This window comes from Vigna unguiculata, chromosome 11 (assembly GCF_037176805.1).
Source record: "Vigna unguiculata cultivar grain cowpea cultivar isolate G323 ecotype 2 chromosome 11, ASM3717680v1, whole genome shotgun sequence".
NCBI lineage: Eukaryota > Viridiplantae > Streptophyta > Magnoliopsida > Fabales > Fabaceae > Vigna > Vigna unguiculata.
In genome coordinates this window covers 38500768-38523875 of record NC_140802.1, presented here as the reverse complement: position 1 = coordinate 38523875, position 23108 = coordinate 38500768, and the positions used below count along the sequence as shown (strand labels likewise).

The window sequence follows — 23108 nt, the reverse complement described above, 5'->3', positions numbered from 1 at the left end:
ATATATATATATATATATATATATATATATATATATATACACACACACACACAATCACTAAGCCTCAGCAATCGGTTACATTCACCCAAAGCAGCATTAAAACCACCAAACAGAACGCGAATAGTGTCGCGCCGCCTGGCAGAAACTCATCGCCGCCGGGCGATTCAAACCAAAATAAGAACAGTCGTTCATCACTGATGAGCCGCCTGGCGGTAGGGCTTGAACCGCCAGGCGGTTTCTGGGAAAAAACCCAGAAACTCGATCAAACAGTGTAGAATCAGATGGAAGACATGCGATTTCAATCAACCAAAACACAGTACAATGTACATGTATCTAAAACATAAAAAACAACTCCCCTTACCTGGATTCCTTGCTAAATTCGAATCGGTATGCTTATCCCTTCACATAAACCTTCCTAGCCTTTGTTTCCAATCCAACCTTCGTGATTTCAGCCTCACCACTTCTCTCAATCAGCCCCAAAACTCTGGAAAACCTTTGCTTATGATGAGTACGAATTCACAATGCTCTCTTTCTCCTCTTATGACCTTCTCTCTCACAATTACTCTCACTTAATTACTCTTTTAATGCCTTACACGAATTTTAATAAAAAAATTACACTAAGGCTAGTCCAATGTTTAATTATCCCTCTGTTTTCCAGCCCTTAGGTTACCTCTCCATTGGCTGCTAGGTTTCTAACCCTTTCACATTCATGCCAAAGGAAAAATTGGCAAGAAAAAATTATTTAGTTCTCAACAAGATTTGAACCCACACTCTTGCACATACCAAACCAAGGCCAAACCATTCAACCAATCCAAATTTCATGATAACTCGTACAATTCTAGGAATTTATTATCACACCACGCATTCAATATATAAATACACAAAAATGCATAATTTAAATAACATCCAAGTGGCACACATAGGACTCGAACCTAAGTCTTCACACACAATAAAGTACTCTCAACCACTTGAGCTAGTACTTTTCCACATCATAATTCATCACATTAATTGCTTTAAATGTTTCTATTACCCGCCATAATTAAATAATTATTTAAATAGCTATTTAATTTTCTCGGGTCTTACACAAATTCTTTTAAAAAGACGACACAACTTTATTTATTAGTCTGTCCAATTGTTTTGTTCGATCAACTTGATTTCCCGGGTTAACCCAATTGGTCCACATTGAACTGGATAGGCTCGTAGCATACACTGCGATTGTGTCTTCTTCTTCTTCTTCCTCCTTCTCTCCTCCTCATCCCCTTCTCACCTTCCTTTTCTCCATCACCAATGCCTACTACCGCATCAGCTACCTCCATTGGTATTCCTCCTTCTCATCCACCTTCTCTTATTTTTCTCTTCTTCTCACCAATCACACTTAATTTATAAAGTAATATTTTTCTCTTCTTCATCCACCTAAAGCGGGAAGTGTGCTACCCTTTTTACTGACAAAAGTTATCGATGGACAAATTTGTCATCGATAATATATGTTCTTGGTAGATTTTACTAACAGATTCATTATTGACAGATATTTTCGTTACTGAATATTTTAAAATCTATATTTGTAAGAATTTGTTACTGAATTTAATTTTACCAACAAATATATTTCCTTTACTTACAAATTTTTTTATAATAATTATAGATAAAGTATTATGGAGGAAGATGGTGCTTGTATTGCTTTCAAGAGATATATTGAGACTTCACTTTAAGTGTTTTTTAAGAGGATTCATATCCTTGTTACCAACACATATCAAAAGTAATTCAACACAAAATATTAATTATTTTAACACATCTTATTTTATTCATTAAAAATTATTAGAAATTATAAAAAATTATTCTCATCATTATTTAACAAACCATTAATTTCTATTTTTTTAATTTTTAAAATACTTGTTTTTTTTAAATGCATGTCTCCTGAATTACTAAGCACGTATTAACACCCATTCGAACAAACAATACATGATACAACTATCATTTGAATTTTTTTTAGCTTGGTTTACATTTTTATGTATATGAACAAGTAAATTATTTCAATGGAACTACTATAGGACTCCGTAAATTTTTCATGGGTATTCTTTTAGTTTTTCAATATATATATATATATATATATATATATATATATATATATATATATATATATATATATATATATATATGACTATTAAGTTACCAAAATAAAAAGAAATATCATAAATGCATACATTGAAATTTGGCTAATTTTCAAATTTGGGTCAATTTTTTTCCAGAAATTACAAAACAGGGTTGGTTGACTAAAAAATTATAAAACTGGGTGAAATCGATTGGACCAAACCGACATTTAAACAGAAGTCACTAAGAATAATAACGATTTTTGAGGAAAAGTGAAGTTGCTATGATACATAACAACTTCTTTGAATTAATAAAAAGGAAGTCACCAAAACTCCTATCTACTTCATCTCAATGTCGCTAGGACTCATAGCGAATTCTTTCAGACCTAGGAAAGAGAAACTGTTATCACTCCTAGCGACTTTACTTCTCTCATGATTCGCGAAGAAACCGATTTGGAACATAGCGATTTCACCTGTAAAGTTTTCAGGAATTAATCCGACATTACCCGAAATTATAAATGGCTGGTCAAACAACCTCATTTATAATTTCATGTTCAAAAGTGACCCAAAATTGAAAAAAAAAAAACATTTAAATTTCTGTGCAAAAAATTCTTATGCAGTTATTTTTGAGATTAGAACAAGACATGATATTACGTAAAAAAAATAAAAATAAATAGGATGTATAAGAATATATCACTGCCTACATAAAACTCTTGAGTTCCTATAAAAATTGTTAAGGGTGGCAATGTGGGTCGGCCCGACCTGTTTAGGCCAATCCCGCACTTGGCCCGCCTCACGTTGAAAATGTGGGTTCAAAAGTCTGGCCCGTCCTGCATAAGTTTTGGCCCGCGGGCAGGTTTGTATTTTTTTTTTTAATTTCTTATGATAAAAATTTCAATGTTAAACAAATTAGAAAATTTTAACAAGTTCGTAAAAATAAGCAAAGACTTTGAGAAATTGAATGATAAATTGATAATTCAACATTTTCATTATATTCATATTTGTACTTTGACATGCACGATGAATTCTTTAAATTTTAGGACATTCAAAAATATATAGCATTTGTCTTTTTACTTATACAAAAATTTGGATGTTCATACAAAAGTCCAGAAAGAAAGAAACTAATATATACAAGTGTAAGTGTAAGATTGTTTTTTTATGCGGGTCAGGTCCAGACTGTACAAGTTGCAAATAATGTGTGGATCAAATTTTTGCAGATCAGCGGACTCAATATCTCACCTTGTTCTACTTTTTTGGACGAACCTATAGACTGTCTCCCCGACCAAAACTATATTACCACCTTAAAAATTTGATAAGTTCATGAAAGCAAATATGCCACTTGTACAGAAAGTTTGAAATCTAGAAATTGATAATTAAACAGTCCAAGTCAAGCCTGGAAAAGACATGATGATTTATATGCATAAAATTTATTTTTGTGTGATGTCTCAATAATACAAACAAGTAAAGGCATAGTTACAAATACAAATTGCGACCTCTTGGATGGACAGTGTCATTAATTAACTGTTCAAAAACCTTTGACTCCTTAAAACACTTTGTGATAAATAAAATAACGGATTAACGTTGGCTAAAGCTCCTTCATGCATGCATAAGCAAAAGCTTAATGTTTACCCCCGCCACCTCCTCCAACACCAACACCGGAACCACTACCTTTACCACCTCCAACCCCAATTCCTACTCCAATGCCAATTCCAATACCAATCCCTCCACCACCGCCACGACCTCCTCCTCCTCCTCCTCCTGCACCAAACCCTCCACCATGCCCCGAACCTCCACCTATCCCACCTCCTCCACCTCCACCTCCTCCACCGCCACCTCCCCCTCCTCCACCAATTCCTCCACCCCCTACACCACCTCCTGCTCCAAACCCACCACCATGACCTGAACCTCCACCTATTCCCCCACCTCCACCACTACCACCTCCTCCACCGCCACCAATTCCCCCACCAACACCACCTCCTACGCCAACACCACCACCAAATCCTCCCCCGTGTCCAGAACCTCCACCTAATCCACCACCACCTCCTCCTCCTCCTCCACCCCCTCCACCTCCACCCGCTCCACCACCTATACTTCCACCAACACCACCTCCTGCTCCAAAACCTCCACCGTGTCCGGAGCCACCACCCAATCCACCTCCTCCTCCACCACCGCCGCCTCCACCTCCTCCTCCACCACCGATGCCTCCCCCAGCACCACCACCTACACCTCCTCCAGCTCCAAAACCTCCACCGCGACCTGACCCACCTCCAAGTCCACCTCCTCCTCCGCCACCAAAGCCGCCACCGCCTCCGGCACCACGACGGCCCAACCCATCTCCGAATATTTGTTTGTCAAGCTTCTGATCTCCAAGAACAAGAGTGGCAACACTGAAGTGAAGAAGAATGCAGAGAAGAAGAGCACTGACAGAAACCCATTTTGGATGAAAATTAGTAGCCACAGCCATAATTGTGTGAACAATGATACAAATGCACACACTTTATCGAAGTGGGAGATGCTGCTCTTGCAAAACGACTAGTGTTGTTTATATAGGCTTCGTCCACTAGTGAGTGCTATTAATGGCTCCTCATCTTCTGCACCGTTGGGGATTTCGCCGCAACATTAAACCATCGCAAGTGGCTATGATATCAGACTCCAAACCCAACCAACCACTGTGGACTTTTGCTCTTTCCACACTACACACACTTAGTTTTCGACCATTTTCAACTCCAACACTCATTTTATTTACTTAATGAATTTCATCCATTACTTAAATAAAGCATATCACAAACTAGTATGTGAAGCTTTTAAATTGCTAGAATTGTATTTGTTTATATAATAATATTTGTGTAACCAAGTTATTTATTGGATTTTAAAGGTCTACACAAATGTATCAATAAAATTAGTTAATATTGTTAACAATAAATAAATTATCATTTTTATAGTTAATAATTTAAATCTTGATATTATATAAAAATACCTTTTACTAGAGTTTGATGTCTGACATTTGGAATGCGAAATGATAAAAATATAAATAATATACTTCAATGTATAAATAATAATGTATGTAAATCAAAGGTTTTTATATATCTTTAAAACAATAATCAGATATTTTGTATATAGTTATACTTTTTAAGTTTAAATAAGTGAATTAACTTATAAGAAACTATATATAGAATGTACTTAATTTTATATTACAAATAAAAATAATGTGGATAACTTAAAACTGTAATTATTAATAATGAAACTTAGAAAAATATACTTTGACAAAGTTTTGTTTTAAAAACTTTGACAAATTAATAATTTAGATAAAAAAATACTACTTCATTACTTTATTTTGATTAAAAAATAAAAAAAAAATATTTTATTCTATTTATAGCAAATTTTTCAATTTTTTTGTCAAAACATAATTTTCCTAAAACTTATTATTCCAAACGAGTTGAAATTATGGTGCTTTCAAACACGGAATGAGGAAAACCACTTGGTCAACTCCGGACGCGTATTCCGTTGGCTACACAACGACCTCTCTGCTCAGAATTAATGGGTTTGTAGACTTCAAGTTTTTAATATGAATTTAATTTTTGTATTTCAATAATTAACATAGAAATTTTCTATATAAATTATTGGGTTAAAGATTTTACTTAATTGAAAAATATTTAAGAGATATAATTGAGTTCTTTCTTAATTAACATGTTTTATTTATCGCTAAAATGTGAGCTGTCAAAACGAGTAACACGATCCGATCTAGCTCGATTTACTGTGGGATATATCATTTAATGAGTCAATCTAACTTGGCTCACTTATTAACGAGCCAACAAAATTCGAACCCGGTCTGACCCACCACACGTTGGTGGGTCAAACGAGTTGGTTCACGGACTCACTTAATTAAAAAAATACTTTTATTTTTTATTTTTTTAGTCAAAACTAAATTATAATTCTAATTAGAATCTAAATAAACTTTAATACAACCCAAATACACACCAAAATCACAAAATTACAAATTATCTATGTGTTGGCTAAAAAAAATAACTTAGTATGACCAAAAGTCCAACTTAACATAAAACACTTGTGTGACCCTTTATTTGCAGGTTGGTGAGCTAACCCAGCTCACTACGGATTCAACCCAGATGAGCTAGGTTCTAGGTAAGCCGGGTCAAGAGTCAACCTGTATTAAAATTTGTAAAAATATTTAAACCTAACCCTGCCCGAACCCACAGCGAGTCGAATTGGCTCGTGAATTTCAAACCATTTTGACAGCAGTGTGACCTCTGAAAAACTTTTTACGAAAGAAAAAAAAGTTAAAAAAATGGTTACTTTTTTCTTATACAGATATTCTTCATAATGTATGTTAATACTAAGTTACGAAAAATTATGTCATAAACTAGTTGATAAATAAGAAGTTACTTACTATCTAGTTTATAAATTAATGATTGGCCTAAAGTCAATATACATGCTAGTTAGTTACTCGATAAAAATGACAAAAAATATAATTATATATTTTTATCAAAATCATATAATTATGCAGATGCTTTGACTTTTGTTTTAATAGTTAATTTATGAAATAAAATTTTATTTTTTATAAAGATAATTAGAGTTCTAGAATTTTTTTATTTTGTTCAAATTAATGATATTCTATTTGAAATTAACTGTTTTCATAAAATAAAAATAAGTAATAAAGGTATAAATAAATTAAAGATAGTAAAGAAATATATTAAAATATACAAGAATAATAATTATAAAGCTATAAGTTAGAATAGAACAAATATTCCTTAAATAAACTCCTTTAACAAAGTTTATGAAATATTCTTGTATTATAGTAAACCTCGGTTAAAAGATAATCAAGATAATATAGTACAAACAGAAACGTGTATAAGTAGGAGTAAATTGACAACTCAACCACAAGATAAAGTTGAATTAGTTGATGAATACAAGTGCATGATTATTAGTAAAAATTACATTAACTCAAAAATTAAAAATTATACACATGTATAAGCTTTAACGAAACAAAGATTAAGAAAAAAAAAATCCATGAGAAGGATGAGAAGGCTAAGGAAGGAGAATGTTCCGTTCTCAACCCGCGAGCTTCGGTGAAGGTGGCGCAGGCTCCAACGAGCTCTGATGTAGAATCTAGAGGATACAATGTTGGCACCGGAGTAGGACAAAAGCATGAACTAGCCATCAATAAGATGTTTGTGGTGGTTGGTGTAGAGGATATTCCTAGAGCGAGAATGAAGGCCTGGTGCAAAGTTGCACTGCCATTGTTTAGCGAGGAGAGTGGTTTCTTTGGAAAGTGGGAGTGAAGATGATGAAGTGGTAGGGTCTAGTGGAGAAGATGAGATGGAGGGTGTGCATTGTGTATGAAATTGGAGAAAATTTGGAAGAAGGAGAAGTTGTGTGTGTGGTTTTGTGATGGGGAAGAAAATATTGTTTGAAGAAATTGGAGAAGGAAGGAGATGAGTAGTGAGATTGGAGCTTTCTTGGTGGGTTCTCTTAAAGGATGAAAGAGAGGTTGGGTGCCCTAGTGTGCGTGAAGAAGAAGACAGCCATTTTGCGATGGTATACTTTCTATACTGATCGTGGTTTTAACCGACATAGAATGTGGATTTTCTATGTTGGTTTTGGAACTTACATTAAAAATCTTTTTTAGTTGGTGTAAAAAGACTTTCCTACACTAATGCGTCAAACCAAATACCCCCATTCATCTTCCATACTCCCTTTGTGTCTTTCCACCACCAAGAGTAATTAGTGCCTTCTTTGTTCTCATTTAGGACTCTTTAGAACCCATATTTTGATATTAAAATGTTTCTCCACAAACTTGATTCTTCCTTTCCAAACATTCATTTCCATTTGCCAGAGTAAAGCTATAAATAAGTACTGTAAATAGTATAAATAGATATTACGCGTAGGTATACCTAGATTATGAATATTCACTACAAGAAAATTATTAATTTTTGATGGATAAAATATGTCAATAATCAATAACGAAAATTCAGTGGTTATTCGAGTGTACATATAGATTACTGATGACCAAAAATCCATTAGTAAAATGCTTGTTAATAAATTTCATCGGCAGATAAAAAAATCCATCAATAGTTATTGGTGACCTAAAATTTGTCGATATAAATTCATCGATAATTATCGACGAATTTTGGATGTCGATAAGTATTATGATTGTGTCTTTTTTTTCTTCCTTTTTTCCCTCTTCTTTTCATCCTTTCCTTTTTGCCCTCTTCTTTCTCCATCGCCACCACTATCACGTTACTGCATCCAGTTCTACCTCCTCCTATATTTCTTCTTTCTCATCCTTTTTTCTCTTTTGTTCCTCCTTCCCACCTCTTCCTCCACCTCTGAAACCCATTATTGTTGTGGCCACAATCTAGTCCTTCCTTTCTAACGACATTACATTTTGTCTTACGTAATAAATGATGTTTCACGTAGGCATCTACACCACTTGTCACATACCTTCACATGTGTTGTCCATGTTGACATGAGAAGCCAATGTGGTTTGCTTCTTGAAGATTTGATGAAGATTGAATGAAGCTCTTTTGAACTATCTTGAAGCCATAAACATTGGAATGAAGTCTACATTGATGAAGGAAAGGAGATTTGATGATATCCATGGTGATCAAGGCTAGAATGTGTGTTTTCCATGTACTTACATCATTAAGAAAGTGTGCTTGTAGTTTGTAATTCATGTTGTAGACCTTAAAGCATTAATTAGATGTAGTTTGGTCTTTTGTGTGTTTTTAATCTGTTGAATGGTTTTCAACAGGTTAAAATGTCTCTTTTAATCTGTTGAATGGCTTTTTAACAGGTTAAAAGGTTGGCTGTAGTAGTCTTAAATTGCAACAAATTCAATCAGTTGATTTAATTTTTAATCGACTGATTTCACTTAAGTCAAGTGAAATCAACTGATTGATCTGAAAATCAACCTGTTGAATTTCGTAACAGTTTGACTATAAAAGTTGTGATTTTCGAAAGAGAGGTCTGTTGATCATTTTAGAGCACGATTTGGTTCTGGAAACGTGTGGAAACTCTCTCCTTTGTGATCATAGGTGTTGCAGCTGTTGAAGATTGATCTTGGATCAATTCTTGAAGCTTTTGGCTTGGTTTGAAGCTTGGAGAAAGTGGTTTGTGGTAGGCAAGGCTATGCTACCACTAAGGTTTGATCTTTCTCAAGCTTTGTGTGTGTGCCTGGTGGTTTTCCAGGTCTGCAAGAGAGTTCTTGCTGTGCTGGTGTGATTCTTGTGTGATTCAAGAGTCTTTTGTGGTGTTTTTGCATATTTTGGAAGTGTAAGGGTGGATTCTTTGTAAAACTTTTGAAATAGTGCAAAGTCAAGCTCATGTTGCCTTGACAAACTGGATGTAGCTCAAGTTTGAGTGAACCAGTATAAAAATTCGTGGTGTCCTCTCTTCTCTAACCTTTCTCTCTTGCATTTTCATTTTAAAGTTTCAAGAACTTGTGCTTTAATCATCTTTTTCATGTTCTTGCATGTTTTCATAGCATCTGAAGCATTAAGCATGTTTGTATAATCATCTGGAACTGATCTTGATCATTCTTGAGCATTGTTTATGGTTTAAAATTCAAATTCATATTTCTGCATTTTTTCCAGTACTTCAGTCGACTGTTTTTCAATTTCAATCGATTGATTATACCAGAACAGAATCTGTTTAGTAAAATTAATCTGTTAACTCTGTTTTTGATCGATTGAAAGTGTATAGTTCAGTACTGTTTGCATCCTAACTTGGTGATCTATTTGATTCAATTAAAGAAGGTTTTTAGCTTGCAAAAATAGCCTAAAGTTTTAACTAGCCAATTCAACCCCCCCCCCCCTTCTTGGCTTTTCAACCATTTCAAAACTAACAATCCATGTGGAAATAATATTTACAAAGAGTAATCTCCTAAACTTCACTTCCCAACAATCTCCTAAACTTCACTTCCCAACAAATTTAAAGAGATTGCTTCCTTCTTTGTCAAGCAACACTCATAACAGTCCAAAATGTGTATTTAACATTGGGTCTTGCTAACTAGTGTCTTATAGACACTGGTTAAAGATAATTAAATGAATATTGACTTAATCATCATAAATACAATTTGAATTTATTTAAAGGACAAAAATGTCCATAAGTGATATACAACCCTAATTAATAATTTATTTGATGCACACTATATTTTAATATTGCTAAAAAATTAAAATATAATTAAACGTAAAAAAATAAAATTAATTTGAAGGATTAACAAAAGATATTATGAAGAAATGGAAAATATTTTCACGTGAAAGTGCAATATTTTCATCACAGAAGAATTTGAAAAGGACTATAAATTTCACAAAGATTTTTTTTTGCAAAAATTAAAGACTATACATTTCAAACATTTTAGGCTTCCACGGAGAGACTCTTCAAGTGTCCAAGATATATTTTTTCTTGCATTTTAATAAAGGCGATAAAAATTCCAAAATATTTATTTTTGTGCCAGAGATATTGTTTAGAAATTCTAGAAGACACTTTTGTCTTTATAATATTTGTTATATAAATTTATATTATTTTAATTAAAATTTGTTAATTATTTCAATTTTTGATATAAAAATAGTAAAATTAGAGATCATTAATTATTTATTAACCAATATCTTAAGGATACCCCTTAGCATTTTCCTTAGGGCCTATTCGCATAAGGGGATTTATAAATCTCACTGATTTGGAGCGAGATGGATGTTGTGGTTGAATTATGTTCCAATGCTATGATTAAAGAGTAAGTGCGAAGACGGACTTAAGATATATTAGGAAAAGCACATCCCTCTGTGGCTGAGGAGATTTGGATGGATGCGAAGACGACTTTCACCATTATACCCCTGTGTGTGAGTGTTGTGTGAATGAGAGAGAATGTGGTTTGTAGAGGTAGCAACACCGGTTATGTAACCCGTATTGTGGGTGTGTAATTATGATGGTATAGGGGAGCAATGACTAGTATTTTGTGTGTGTTTATATAATAATAATAATAAATATATAAAAATATGTATAATAATAATTAAATATATATATATATATATATATTGTAAGGAAATATAACAATAAATAATAAAATTAATATATAGTAATTAATAATAATAATAATAATATTAATTATTAATAATAATTTAAAATAATAGTAATTATTATAAAAAATAATTTAATATAATTTATATTTTTACTAATTTTTTATTAAAATTTATCAAATAATAGTTTTTAAATTCATATTATTTAATTTTAATTTTTTTACCACATCAAATTACAAAATTATTCTATTTTTTCATCAAGAGTATTTTGGTAAATTTCAAATTCTATCTATCTTCACAATTTATTTTATCTATCATATCAATCAAATCTTTCACTAACTTTTATAAAACTTATCTTCAAATCCACCCACTTTACCTTCTAAATTCACTCGAAAAAAAATACACATATTCATTCATTCAAATTAATACAAATCCATCTTGATACTCTTTCTCAAATACATTTACACAAAAGAACACACCCCTAGTACGGGGTGGAGAATCTGCGGTGGAACTTATATGTAACTAAAGCTTCTATTATCGCTTTTCTTCGTTTCTAATGACTTCATAAAATTGGCACTACTTCACTTATAGTCTTTTGATTTCATTAAAACTCATATCCTTGGCCTTAAAATTGCATATAAGATTCAGAATGTTAAATTATTTGTTTCTTTTGAAGGATGTATTGAATGAAACATTTTGTGGATGACATTGAATTAGCACTAGTTTTTTTTTATCGGCGAATTAGCACTTTTTTTTATCGGCGACTTAGCACTAGTTGATAACAAAAGCGAGAGCAAAATATTATTCACTGCCTGGGATGCGAAGGTTTTGGGGTTTTGGAGTTCTGTAAGAAATCTTCAATGGTTGAATAGCGTTGCAATGCGTATAAAAAGACAAAAATAAATTACAAATTTTTTGTTATTTAATAAATCTCTATCAAATCACAGACAATATTTTTTGTTATTTCAAGTTAATTTTATTTCCTCAAGTTTTTTCGATAAAAAATCAAATACATTATGACCTTATGACTTACAAGTGTTTAATTAATAAATAAACCAAAAGTTTCCAACTAGAAGCAGTGCACTTCAAATATTTAGATGATTTTGTAGTGTCTCAATAATACAAACTAGTAAAGGTATAGTTACAAATCCAAATTGCGATCACTTGAATGGACCGTGTGACTAATTAACATGGATATAACGAAATTGTTCCAAAACCTTTGATTCCATAAACAATTCATTATAAAACAAAACAACGCGTTAACGTTGGCTAAAGCTCCTAAATATCATGCATGCAAGCTTAATGTTTACCCCCACCTCCTCCACCACCACCTCCACCTCCGCCGCCTCCTCCACCAATTCCTCCACCCCCTACACCACCATCATGACCTGAACCTCCGCCTACTCCTCCACCTCCACCACTACCACCTCCTCCACCGCCTCCAATTCCCCCACCAACACCACCTCCTACGCCACCACCACCACCAAATCCTCCCCCGTATCCAGAACCTCCACCTAGCCCACCACCTCCTCCTCCTCCTCCACCCCCTCCCCCTCCACCTCCACCTCCACCAACACCAACACCACCTCCTGCTCCAAAGCCTCCACCTTGTCCGGAGCCACCGCCCAAACCACCACCTCCTCCACCACCACCGCCGCCGCCGCCACCTCCCCCTCCAACACCACCACCTACACCTCCTCCAGCTCCAAAACCTCCACCGCGACCTGCCCCACCTTCAAGTCCACCTCCTCCCCTGCCATCAAAGCCGCCACCGCCGCCAAGACCACCGCCTCCACCACCACGACGGCCCAACCCATCTCCAACCACAACAGTGGCAACACTGAAATGAAGAACAATGCAGAGAAGAAGAACACTGAAGGAAACCCATTTTGGATGGAAATTAGTAGCCACAACCATGATTGTTTGAACAATAATACAAATGCACACACTTTATCGAAGTGGGAAATGCTGCTCTTGCAAAATGAGGAGTGTGGTTTATATAGCCCTTCGTCCACTTTATGGGTTTGTAGACTTCAAATTTCTAATTTAATTAAATTTTTATATCAATAACTAACAGATTTTGTATCTACATAGGTTACAGTAAAAATTTAATTTAATTGAAACATGGAATAAAAATATTTAAGAGATATAATTAAGTTCTTTCTTAACATATGTAACTCTAACTAAAGAGTAACCACTGTAGACCGAAAGTCTTATGAAAGAAATTTAAAAAATGGTTACTTTCTTATAGGGATATTAAGGTTTTTTTACACTTCTAGTACACTTTTAAGGAAAATTTATGAGATGGTAAGTTTTAGAATTAAGTAGAGTCATACGTTAAGTCGTTGTCAACCAAAAGACTTCATCCTTGAAATAGGAAACAATTCAAATTCAATTCATAATGGATAATGATATTTTGATTTTTTTTTACTCATTTTTAATTACCATTTTAATCACTCTTAAATTATTATATTATACTATTAAAAAAATTAAAATAGACAATTGAAGAATAATTAGAATGGTGGATTAAAATTTGGTCAAAATATCATTATTCATTCATAATGATCATTTTTCCTTCTATGTGTTCTTTCGAGATATTGTAGATTTGATTTGAAGGAGATTGGGTGAATATATTTAAGTGGATTTAGAGGGATTAGAGTGGATGAATTTTAGTTATTTTCTTTACCTTTTCTCTGGATGAAACATTTCAACAATTATGAGAAATTATAATGCATTGTATTTGAATTGCTTACAATTAATTTCCTTTCATTTTCTAAATAACTTATTTAGATAAGAAAATTAAAATACCTTGCATTTCAATTTTTTGTTTGGATAAAACAATTGAATTTCTTGTGAGATAAAATTTCATTTTAACAATATTTATTTTTTGATTAATTATGTTTTGAGTTCATGATAAATTTGGTAACGGCTCGACAACCTAGATGGGTCGGGCTAGTCCGACATGGTGACAAAGATGGGTCGGGTTGTGCAGGAAACCCAGACGAGTTGGGCCGACCTGACGACCCAGACAAGCCTAACCAGCCCGACGACATACAAGCTAGTCATGCCTGTCAAGTTCGTCAATCCGGCCTGACCCGACCCATCTAGGTCATTAGCCCGGCTTGGTCCCACTAGGTAGTCGGGCCCTCCGACCCATCTAGGTTGTTAGGCCCGTTTGTGTCATCGAGCCCACTCGACCAATCTATGACATTAGACCGACCCGACTCGGCTAGGTCGCCGGGCTGATCAATACGAAATTTAGAAGTAAAATGAGTGAATTTAAAGGTAAGTTCAAATTGAATAATGTAAGAATACTATTTTGGGCTTTATTAAAAATTGATATATATATATATATATATATATATATATATATATATATATATATATATATATATATATATATGTTGGGATTTTTGGAAATATGTGAGATATGAAATATATGAGAGATATGACATATATACGAGATGTGTTGTGTTAAAGAACTTGTTATTGTATTTTATTGATATACTCTATATATAGAGCAAAATGTAATAAAATATCAAATATAATATAAATTATTTACAATATCTCAATCTTAATCTAAAATAATAACTAATTTCTAAAAAGGAAACATATTTCTAAAAACTGAAATATTTTCTAAAAACTAATTTAAATAAAAAAGATATTAAATAATATTCTCAACATTCCTCCTTACTTGATACATGAATGAGTTTTAATCAAAACTATTCATGTACCTTTCACATCAAGTTTTTCCATTCCCAATTTTGGAAATATGATTTGTTGAGCTCCTTGAAAAGTTCTCTATCATAAGTCATGTGATTTGTACAACCACTATCTATAATCCAATCCTTTATAGATTGGTTGGTTGTAACATATGATGTTATAAGGAGTAGTTCCTCTTCTAATTTATACTCCACAATCTTAACATCTTATTGAGAATCTTGGGATTTGCATACTTTTTCCACATGTCCTAATTAGCCGCATTTGTGGCATTTTGTATTTGGCCTCCACCAACACCATTTGGGTTGATGACCTTTTTTCTTGCAATAGGGACAAGATGGAAAAACCTTTATGTTATTGTATTTGCTCTTTTTTGTTTTGTTCTTGACTATATAAGAGCATTTTCTTCAAAGTGATTTAAAACACCTTCAACCACCGCATGATCTTTCCTCATCAATCTTCGTTGTTCTTGTGTTTGCAAGGCATGTATAATCTCTGTCAAAGTAATTGTAGAAAGATCTTTTGTGTTTTCTAAGGAAGCAATAATGCTTCATATCTTTCCAGCACCGTCACCAGAATTTTCTCAATGAGTCTGAAATCTTGAAACTCCTTTCCCAACAATTTTATCTTATTGGCAATACCCAACCATTTGTTTGAGTATTCCTTAATTGTCTCATACTCTTTCATCATTTGCATCTCGAACTCCCTTATCAAGTTCAAAATTTAATCTTCTCGTTCTCATATTATGGTTTAAAGTATTCCCAAATATTTTTGGAAGACTTTAAGGTCATGATCTTGGGAAGGACCCTTTGTGTAACACCTACAAATAAGCATGATTTTGCCTTTTCCTTTCTCCTTCTTTTTTTTCTCCTTGTGCGTGTTGATTTGAGCCACAGTGCGATTTAGGCAAAGGAACATCATCTTCCTCCATGACTTTTCATAGATTTAGCCCCTCTTGATATGTTTGCATTCTCACCACCCATAAATCATACCTTTCACTATCAAAGAGTGGAATAACAACTTATATTTTCTTCCATCATACTAACCGTCAGAACAATGGCTCTGATATCACTTCTACAATGGCTCTTATACAACTTCTACTGATAGTAAGAACAATGACTCTGATACCATTGTTAGAATTTTTTGAAGTCTTTGGAAGTATAAGATATATGAAATTTATGACAGATATATAGATATATGAGATATATTATATGATGGAACATATTATTTTATTTTATTGATATATTCTATATACAAAACAAAATATAATAAAATATAAAATATAAAATACTTACAATATTTCAAACTTAATCTAAAATAGCAACTAATTTCTAAAAAACTGAAATATATTTTTAACAATCGAAATATTTCATAAAAACTAATTTAAATAAAAATAAATAAATAACATTTATATATATATATATATATATATATATATATATTTTCATATATATATATATATTTATATATATATATATATATATATATATATATATATATATATATATATATATATATATAAATAGTCATTTATTCCATTATCAATTTTAAAATCAATCATTATACGTATAATATTGTAAAAATATATAAAATATGTACAATAAATGTATATGAACAAAATGAGTAGCAGGAGAAGGATCTAGTTTCTAAAACAGTAAATAGTTTAATTTAATATTATTATAACAGAAAATTTTAATTAAAAAAAGAGATATAAAAACATATTTGAGTAGTAGATACATTTGGTTTTAGTAGTAAGAGAAGGACATAGAAAAAAGTTTCACTGGACTCCAGACTCCACTCCATATATAGTGAACTATCTTTTATCTCATTTCGAGTGATATCACTTTTATTTATTCGTTGACGCTTAAATACTTTATTGTCATGAAATTTTAATTTATTAATTTCTAAATTTATACTAATCCGAACGTAACCATGGTTATAAATAAGATAAGATTAACCAAATATTCTTAATGACCAATATTTATTTCTTTAATCAATTAAATTGATGAAGATTTTTTTTTTAAATGACTTTATTATCAAGGTGATGTTGTAAGATACATTTTCTTATTTAAAAAGTTTTTGGGCCTGATTTTATTGGAGAGTCTAGAGTCAGTCCACTTGTTACCTCCAGGTCCCTCCTATCCACTCACTACTTTTATTTTGTCTCCCCAAACCAAAACAGCTCACTTATCTTCTCTCATTTTCTGAAACAAAGCTCTGCTAGGACTTGAGCTACTGCCTGCTCCAAGCTTATTGAACGTTCCCCCTCCGCGTAAGTCAAACCCAAATACCTCTCTTTCTTTGCGTTTCTTTTCTGTTTGGTAGCTTTGGTTCCACATAAATATCTGATGTGGTCTCAATTTGGTTTGCTTGTGCTTCTGTTCCAGTTCCTAGTGTTCCTTCCACTTAGGGTTTCTTCTCGCAGTAGCTTTTGCCAAGGTAAGGGAAGTTAGGGTTTTAACACTTTTGAAATATCTTGGTTGTCTTTGGTTCTATTCCCGATTTAAAATGCATAGATGATGCTTGTGTGTGTATGAGAATGAATTTTCTATGGTTTGATTTTTGGATTCTGGTTATGCATGCGTGAGCAGGTGACAAACCTGTTAGCTCTCGCCTAAGCGAGAGTAGCAGAAACTTACCCTTTGCCTCTGCTCGAGTTGTCGCTCAGGCGATACGCTTTAGTTTTGAGCGAAGAACAATCTTGCTCAGGCAAGAAAGTTCCGCTTAAGCGAGAAATCGTAGAAAACTCACAGTGCCATTGTTTGAGCTCTCGCTCAGGCGAGAATGCCTAGCTTAAGCGAAATAACCTCTGTCGCTTAAGCGAGAATGGTGCATACTTATTTTTAATTCTCTTATATAATATGTGGTTGGTTGTATATCTTGAGAAAGCATGAAGCATGTGACTATGCATGTATTATGGGATTTTATGAACTGAAATTGTTGTGCTTGGTATGAAATGATTATAGATGTGTGAGGATGAGTATATGGTATGAGCTTGACGTAATTCCATGAGACTCTTGGGGAGACCCTCATGGTGATGTTTTGTGGTATATGTAATTAAATAAGGATTAAAGCAAGGTTGCACCCTGACACTCTAAAGAATCAGTTACTCTCACATGGAGTAGGCTGGTTGGTGGTTAAGTGGTGAAAGTAGCAGAAGGTCCTAGTCTTTGGTAGGATAATGGCCCTAGATGATCATGGACTAACCTTGTATGTGCTAGGGTGAAACTCATTGAAAATGGCTATACAGAACAGTAGAGACCACCAAAAGTACAAACATCGTTTTGTATTCTTACTGAAATACTTGTTTAAAAATCTGCTTGTTTATTTATCATAAAAAATTATTTTCTCTAGCTTACCCTTTCTCTCTGTGTCTATTTCTTGTTTTATTTTTTCTTTTTGTGATGATCATCAAATGTTGGTGTGAACAGAAGTGGGGACTCCGAGCGGTCACCATGGTGATGGAGATGTTGCAGCTTAGTTAGAAACATTGGATCCTGCTCTAAGTTGAGCTCCTCTTAAACAACAGTTTTATTTGTAATTCATTGCTTTGTGAGAAACCTTCTTTAACCTGTTTCATGTTTAGTTTATGTTTATGGCCTTATGTTGTGCTTTTCGTATTCTTTTCTGGATATTATGGATAAGTATAAGGTTGATTCTTTCGTATCTTATATATTTTATGTCAGGTGCTCTATCTCTTTATAAATGTGATGTTTTATTTAATAAAATTTATCTATTAAATGAGATATGACATGTGTTGAAATTTCGTTATGGCTATTAGGGAAATTATATATGATATGCAGCTTAATTAAGAATAACATTGGGAACGGGCCTGTAGGAAGAACAAAACTTTGAGATTCTTTCTGTGGTGTCTCAATGATACAAACAAGTAAAGGCATAGTTACAAATACAAATTGCGAACACTTGAATGGACAGTGTCAATAAATAACACTGATCTTCTAAAGTAATTGTTCCAAAATGATTGACTCCTTAAAAACACTTTATGACAAATAAATAAAACAAGGCATTAACGTTAGCCAAAGCTCCTTAATACCATGCATGCAACAAGCTTAATGTTTACCCCCGCCACCTCCTCCAACACCGACACCAACACCAGAACCACTACCTTTACCACCTCCAACCCCAATTCCTACTCCAATGCCAATTCCAATACCAATCCCTCCACCACCGCCACGACCTCCTCCTCCTCCTCCTCCTGCACCAAACCCTCCACCATGCCCCGAACCTCCACCTATCCCACCTCCTCCACCTCCACCTCCTCCACCGCCACCTCCCCCTCCTCCACCAATTCCTCCACCCCCTACACCACCTCCTGCTCCAAACCCACCACCATGACCTGAACCTCCACCTATTCCCCCACCTCCACCACTACCACCTCCTCCACCGCCACCAATTCCCCCACCAACACCACCTCCTACGCCAACACCACCACCAAATCCTCCCCCGTGTCCAGAACCTCCACCTAATCCACCACCACCTCCTCCTCCTCCTCCACCCCCTCCACCTCCACCCGCTCCACCACCTATACTTCCACCAACACCACCTCCTGCTCCAAACCCTCCACCGTGTCCAGAGCCACCACCCAATCCACCTCCTCCTCCTCCACCACCTCTGCCGCCACCTCCTCCTCCACCACCGATGCCTCCCCCAACACCACTACCTACACCTCCTCCAGCTCCAAAACCTCCACCACGACCTGCTCCACCTCCAAGTCCACCTCCTCCCCCGCCACCAAAACCGCCACCGCCGCCAAGACCACCGCCTCCACCACCACGACGGCCCAACCCATCTCTGAATATTTGTTTGTCAAGCTTCTCATCTCCAACAACAAGAGTGGCAACACCGAAGTGAAGAAGAATACAGAGAAGAAGAACACTTACAGAAACCCCTTTTGGATGGAAACTAGTAGCCACCCCCATAATTGTCTAAACAATGATAAAAATGAACACACTTTGTCGAAGTGGGAGATGCTGCTCTTGCAAAACGAGTAGTGTGGTTTATATAGGCTTCGTCCACTAGTGCGTAATATTAATGGCTCATCTTCTGAACCGTTGGCAATTATATCAGAGTCAAAAGGTGGACTTTTGCTCTATCCACACTATACCTACGTACACACTAAGATTTCAATCATTTTCAACTCAAACACTTATTTTATTTATAAAAATAATTTTTTGACAAACTCTTTTTTATAAAGTTAATCATGTTACAAAATAGAGTAATATTTTATTTTTTTATGGAAGTTATAAAAATAAAGTAATAAAATTTTAGAATGTTTTACCAAAAATAATTATTTATCAAACAAAACTTTATTAAATATCATTTCCCTTTATTTACTTACTTAATTTATTTATTTATATTTTTATCTCCTTTTTGTCATGATATATCTGCATGTTAAATAACTCCCCAATGCCTATAAGTGAGAGTGTGACACTTTTTGGTTCAGAATTATCCGTGGAGTTTGTATTATTATTACTTAGAATAAAAGCAAATCATTAACTAGTATCCGAAACTTTTAAAGTATTAGAATTGTATTTGTGAATATAATATCTGTAACAAAAGTTATTTATTGGATTTCAAAGGTCCATTCAAATGTATCAACAAAATTGGTTAATATTTTTAACAATTAATCAATTATTATTATATTATTATTACAGTAGGTAATAATTTAAATCTTTATATAAAACATATTACAAAATAGCGTTTGATGTTTGGCATTTGGAAAGCTAAAGGTTAGAAATATAAATAATATATATCAAAGTATAAGTAATATGTCAAAATATAAGTAATATAGTTCAATGTATAAATAATAATAATAATAATAATAATAATAATATTTGTAAATCCGAAGTTTTATATATCTTTAAAACAATAATAAGATTTTTCTGCGTATAATTATTATATTTTTTACGTTTACATTAGTGTGTTAATTTATTAGAAACTCAATTAAACAATGTAATTAATTTTATATTAAAAATAAAAATAATGTGGATAGCTTAAATCTTTAATTATCAGTAGTCTAGTTTCGAACACGGAATGAGGAAAATGACGTGGTCAACTCTGCGGACGCGGATAACGTTGGCTATCCACTTCTCTGCTCAGAATTAATGAGTTTGTCTCTAGACTTTAATTTTTTCAATTTAAATTAAAATTTTTATTTCATTACATTAACTTAGATTTTCTTTTTCTACATAAATTATTGCGTGAAATTTAATTCAACTGAATGTAGGATAAAAATATTTAAGAGATATAATGGACCATGTTGATTGAAAGGCGTCTGGTATGAAAAAAGAAGAAGTTAAAAATATGTTTACTTTGTTATATGGAAATTCTCTATGATATATTAATATTATGTTACGCAAGATTATTAGCTAATAGCTAATAAGTTAGTTGATTAACTGAAAAATGTTTATTAAAATTAGCATAATTACATATTAAATGTCATAAAAAATAATTACATAAATTTTATGGAAACAAAATTTATTAGGAAACTGTCTCCTTCATTTATCAGTTAACGAAAGAGAATGGTTAGATCATCTTACATAGTTTAATTCTCGTTGTGAACAAATGATTAGGAGCTCCAAGTTTCCTTCATAATTCAGTAATTTTATTGACAACGACCCATTCCATATACCTCATTTCATATTGTACCTCAATTTAGCATTATTTCATATTACCTCCATAAACTAATTCCATTTATTTAATATCTCTATATTTGATGTTATTAATTAAGATAAGAAATGTCTATTTGTAGTCTATTCTGTAAATGAAAAATTATACAAAATTGGAAATTGAAAAATAATTATTTAATCATCCAAATTGTATTTACATTAATTCTTTGACATTTAAAACTACTTTGAGATTATTAGATTCGATTATTAGTATAATGCTTCAAAAAATGGCTTTTTTAACTTAACAATTTGACCTTTAGTATAATATTTCAAAATATATGAAATAGGGTCTATCTTGCTTTCATCAATACTTTCTTTTTTATCACTTTTAAAAAAATGAATTTATTCTTTTATTCTTTATCAATATACCTTCTTTGTAAATAATATTAAAAAATAATTTTTCATAATCTAATAAAAAATTGAGACACGTAATTATAAAATAAATATTACAGTCAAGTCACAATTAAAAATTGGTTATGAAAAAATCCATAATACATTATTTTTTTCTATATTCATAAAAAATGAATATACAAAAAATTCATGAGATAAAAAGTAATGTTTTTATTATCGAGACGAGACAAGAAAGGAATAAGATAAATGAGAAATGAGAGCAAAAATAATGAATTTGTGTCTTCAAAAACAAGAAAAGATATTATAGTGAGAAATGATTATAATTTGTGAAAAACTAAAAAGACGATGAGAAGGAAAATAAAAATTATCTTAATAAATATTTGGTTTAATTACTCTTTTGATTCATTTTTTCGTTTAAAAATATTAAGTTGGTCCTTCAGTTATTTGTTTCAATTTAGTTCCGATTTTTGAGAAACGGATGCAATTTTGTCTTTTACGATAAATTTCGTTAAATTTCTTGAAACAGATCAATAATTTTTTCATTAAAATTGAAACACTTAGTATGAATAATTTGTTTTGTTGATGTAATTGACATAATCCTAATATCAACTTTTGGACAAAAACAGGGACCAAAAGATAAATTAAACCTAAATATTTTTATTCTTTATTATATTTAATTTTATGTTTTATTATCTATTGTTAAATGTTATGCTTTACAATTTAATTTTCATCAATTTCTAAAATATACTACCTACAATTTAAAAAAAATCAAATATTTTTATATTATATATATATATATATATAATTAAAAAAATTTCAAAATTTTGGGGGGCATAGCCCCTCCATGCTCCTAAGAAGATTCGTCCCTGGTTGCATCATATATGCATGATATAATTTTAGAAATTACAAATTTTCTATTTATGTTAAACTATTTCAATGAATGTTTTATATATAAAAAAAATTATATATATGAAAGAATCAATAGAGAGAAATAATAGTAGGCTTTTCTCGTGACTTTAAGATCATTCATGTTAATGACAAAAGATTAGGTTTTTGGGAAAGATGGTTGAAGTTAAGTTAACTTTATCCAGAAAGATGTCTGGTCATGTGGTTCGAGACTAAGGATGGCTAACACAAGAAGATTTTGGCAAGGAATGTAGATGTGAATAATTTGCAAACTTTTGGAGGATTAATAAATTAAGTGAAATTTGAGAAACTAAAAGATTATAAAAGGT

At 32.7% G+C, this 23108-nt stretch overlaps 1 protein-coding gene across 1 annotated transcript; it reads right to left on the bottom strand.

The window, feature by feature from the left end:
- Window positions 1-18668: 18668 nt before the first annotated feature.
- LOC114170382 (uncharacterized) lies at window positions 18669-19839 on the bottom strand. Its single transcript, XM_085668410.1, has one exon. The coding sequence runs from the start codon at window positions 19771-19773 to the stop codon at window positions 18904-18906; it is 870 nt and encodes a 289-aa protein (XP_085524536.1). The 5' UTR covers window positions 19774-19839; the 3' UTR covers window positions 18669-18903.
- Window positions 19840-23108: the final 3269 nt, after the last annotated feature.

Excerpts from the sequence above, each read along its gene's own strand:
- LOC114170382 (XM_085668410.1), bottom strand. The coding sequence starts at position 19,773 with ATGGGGGTGGCTACTAGTTTCCATCCAAAAGGGGTTTCTGTAAGTGTT.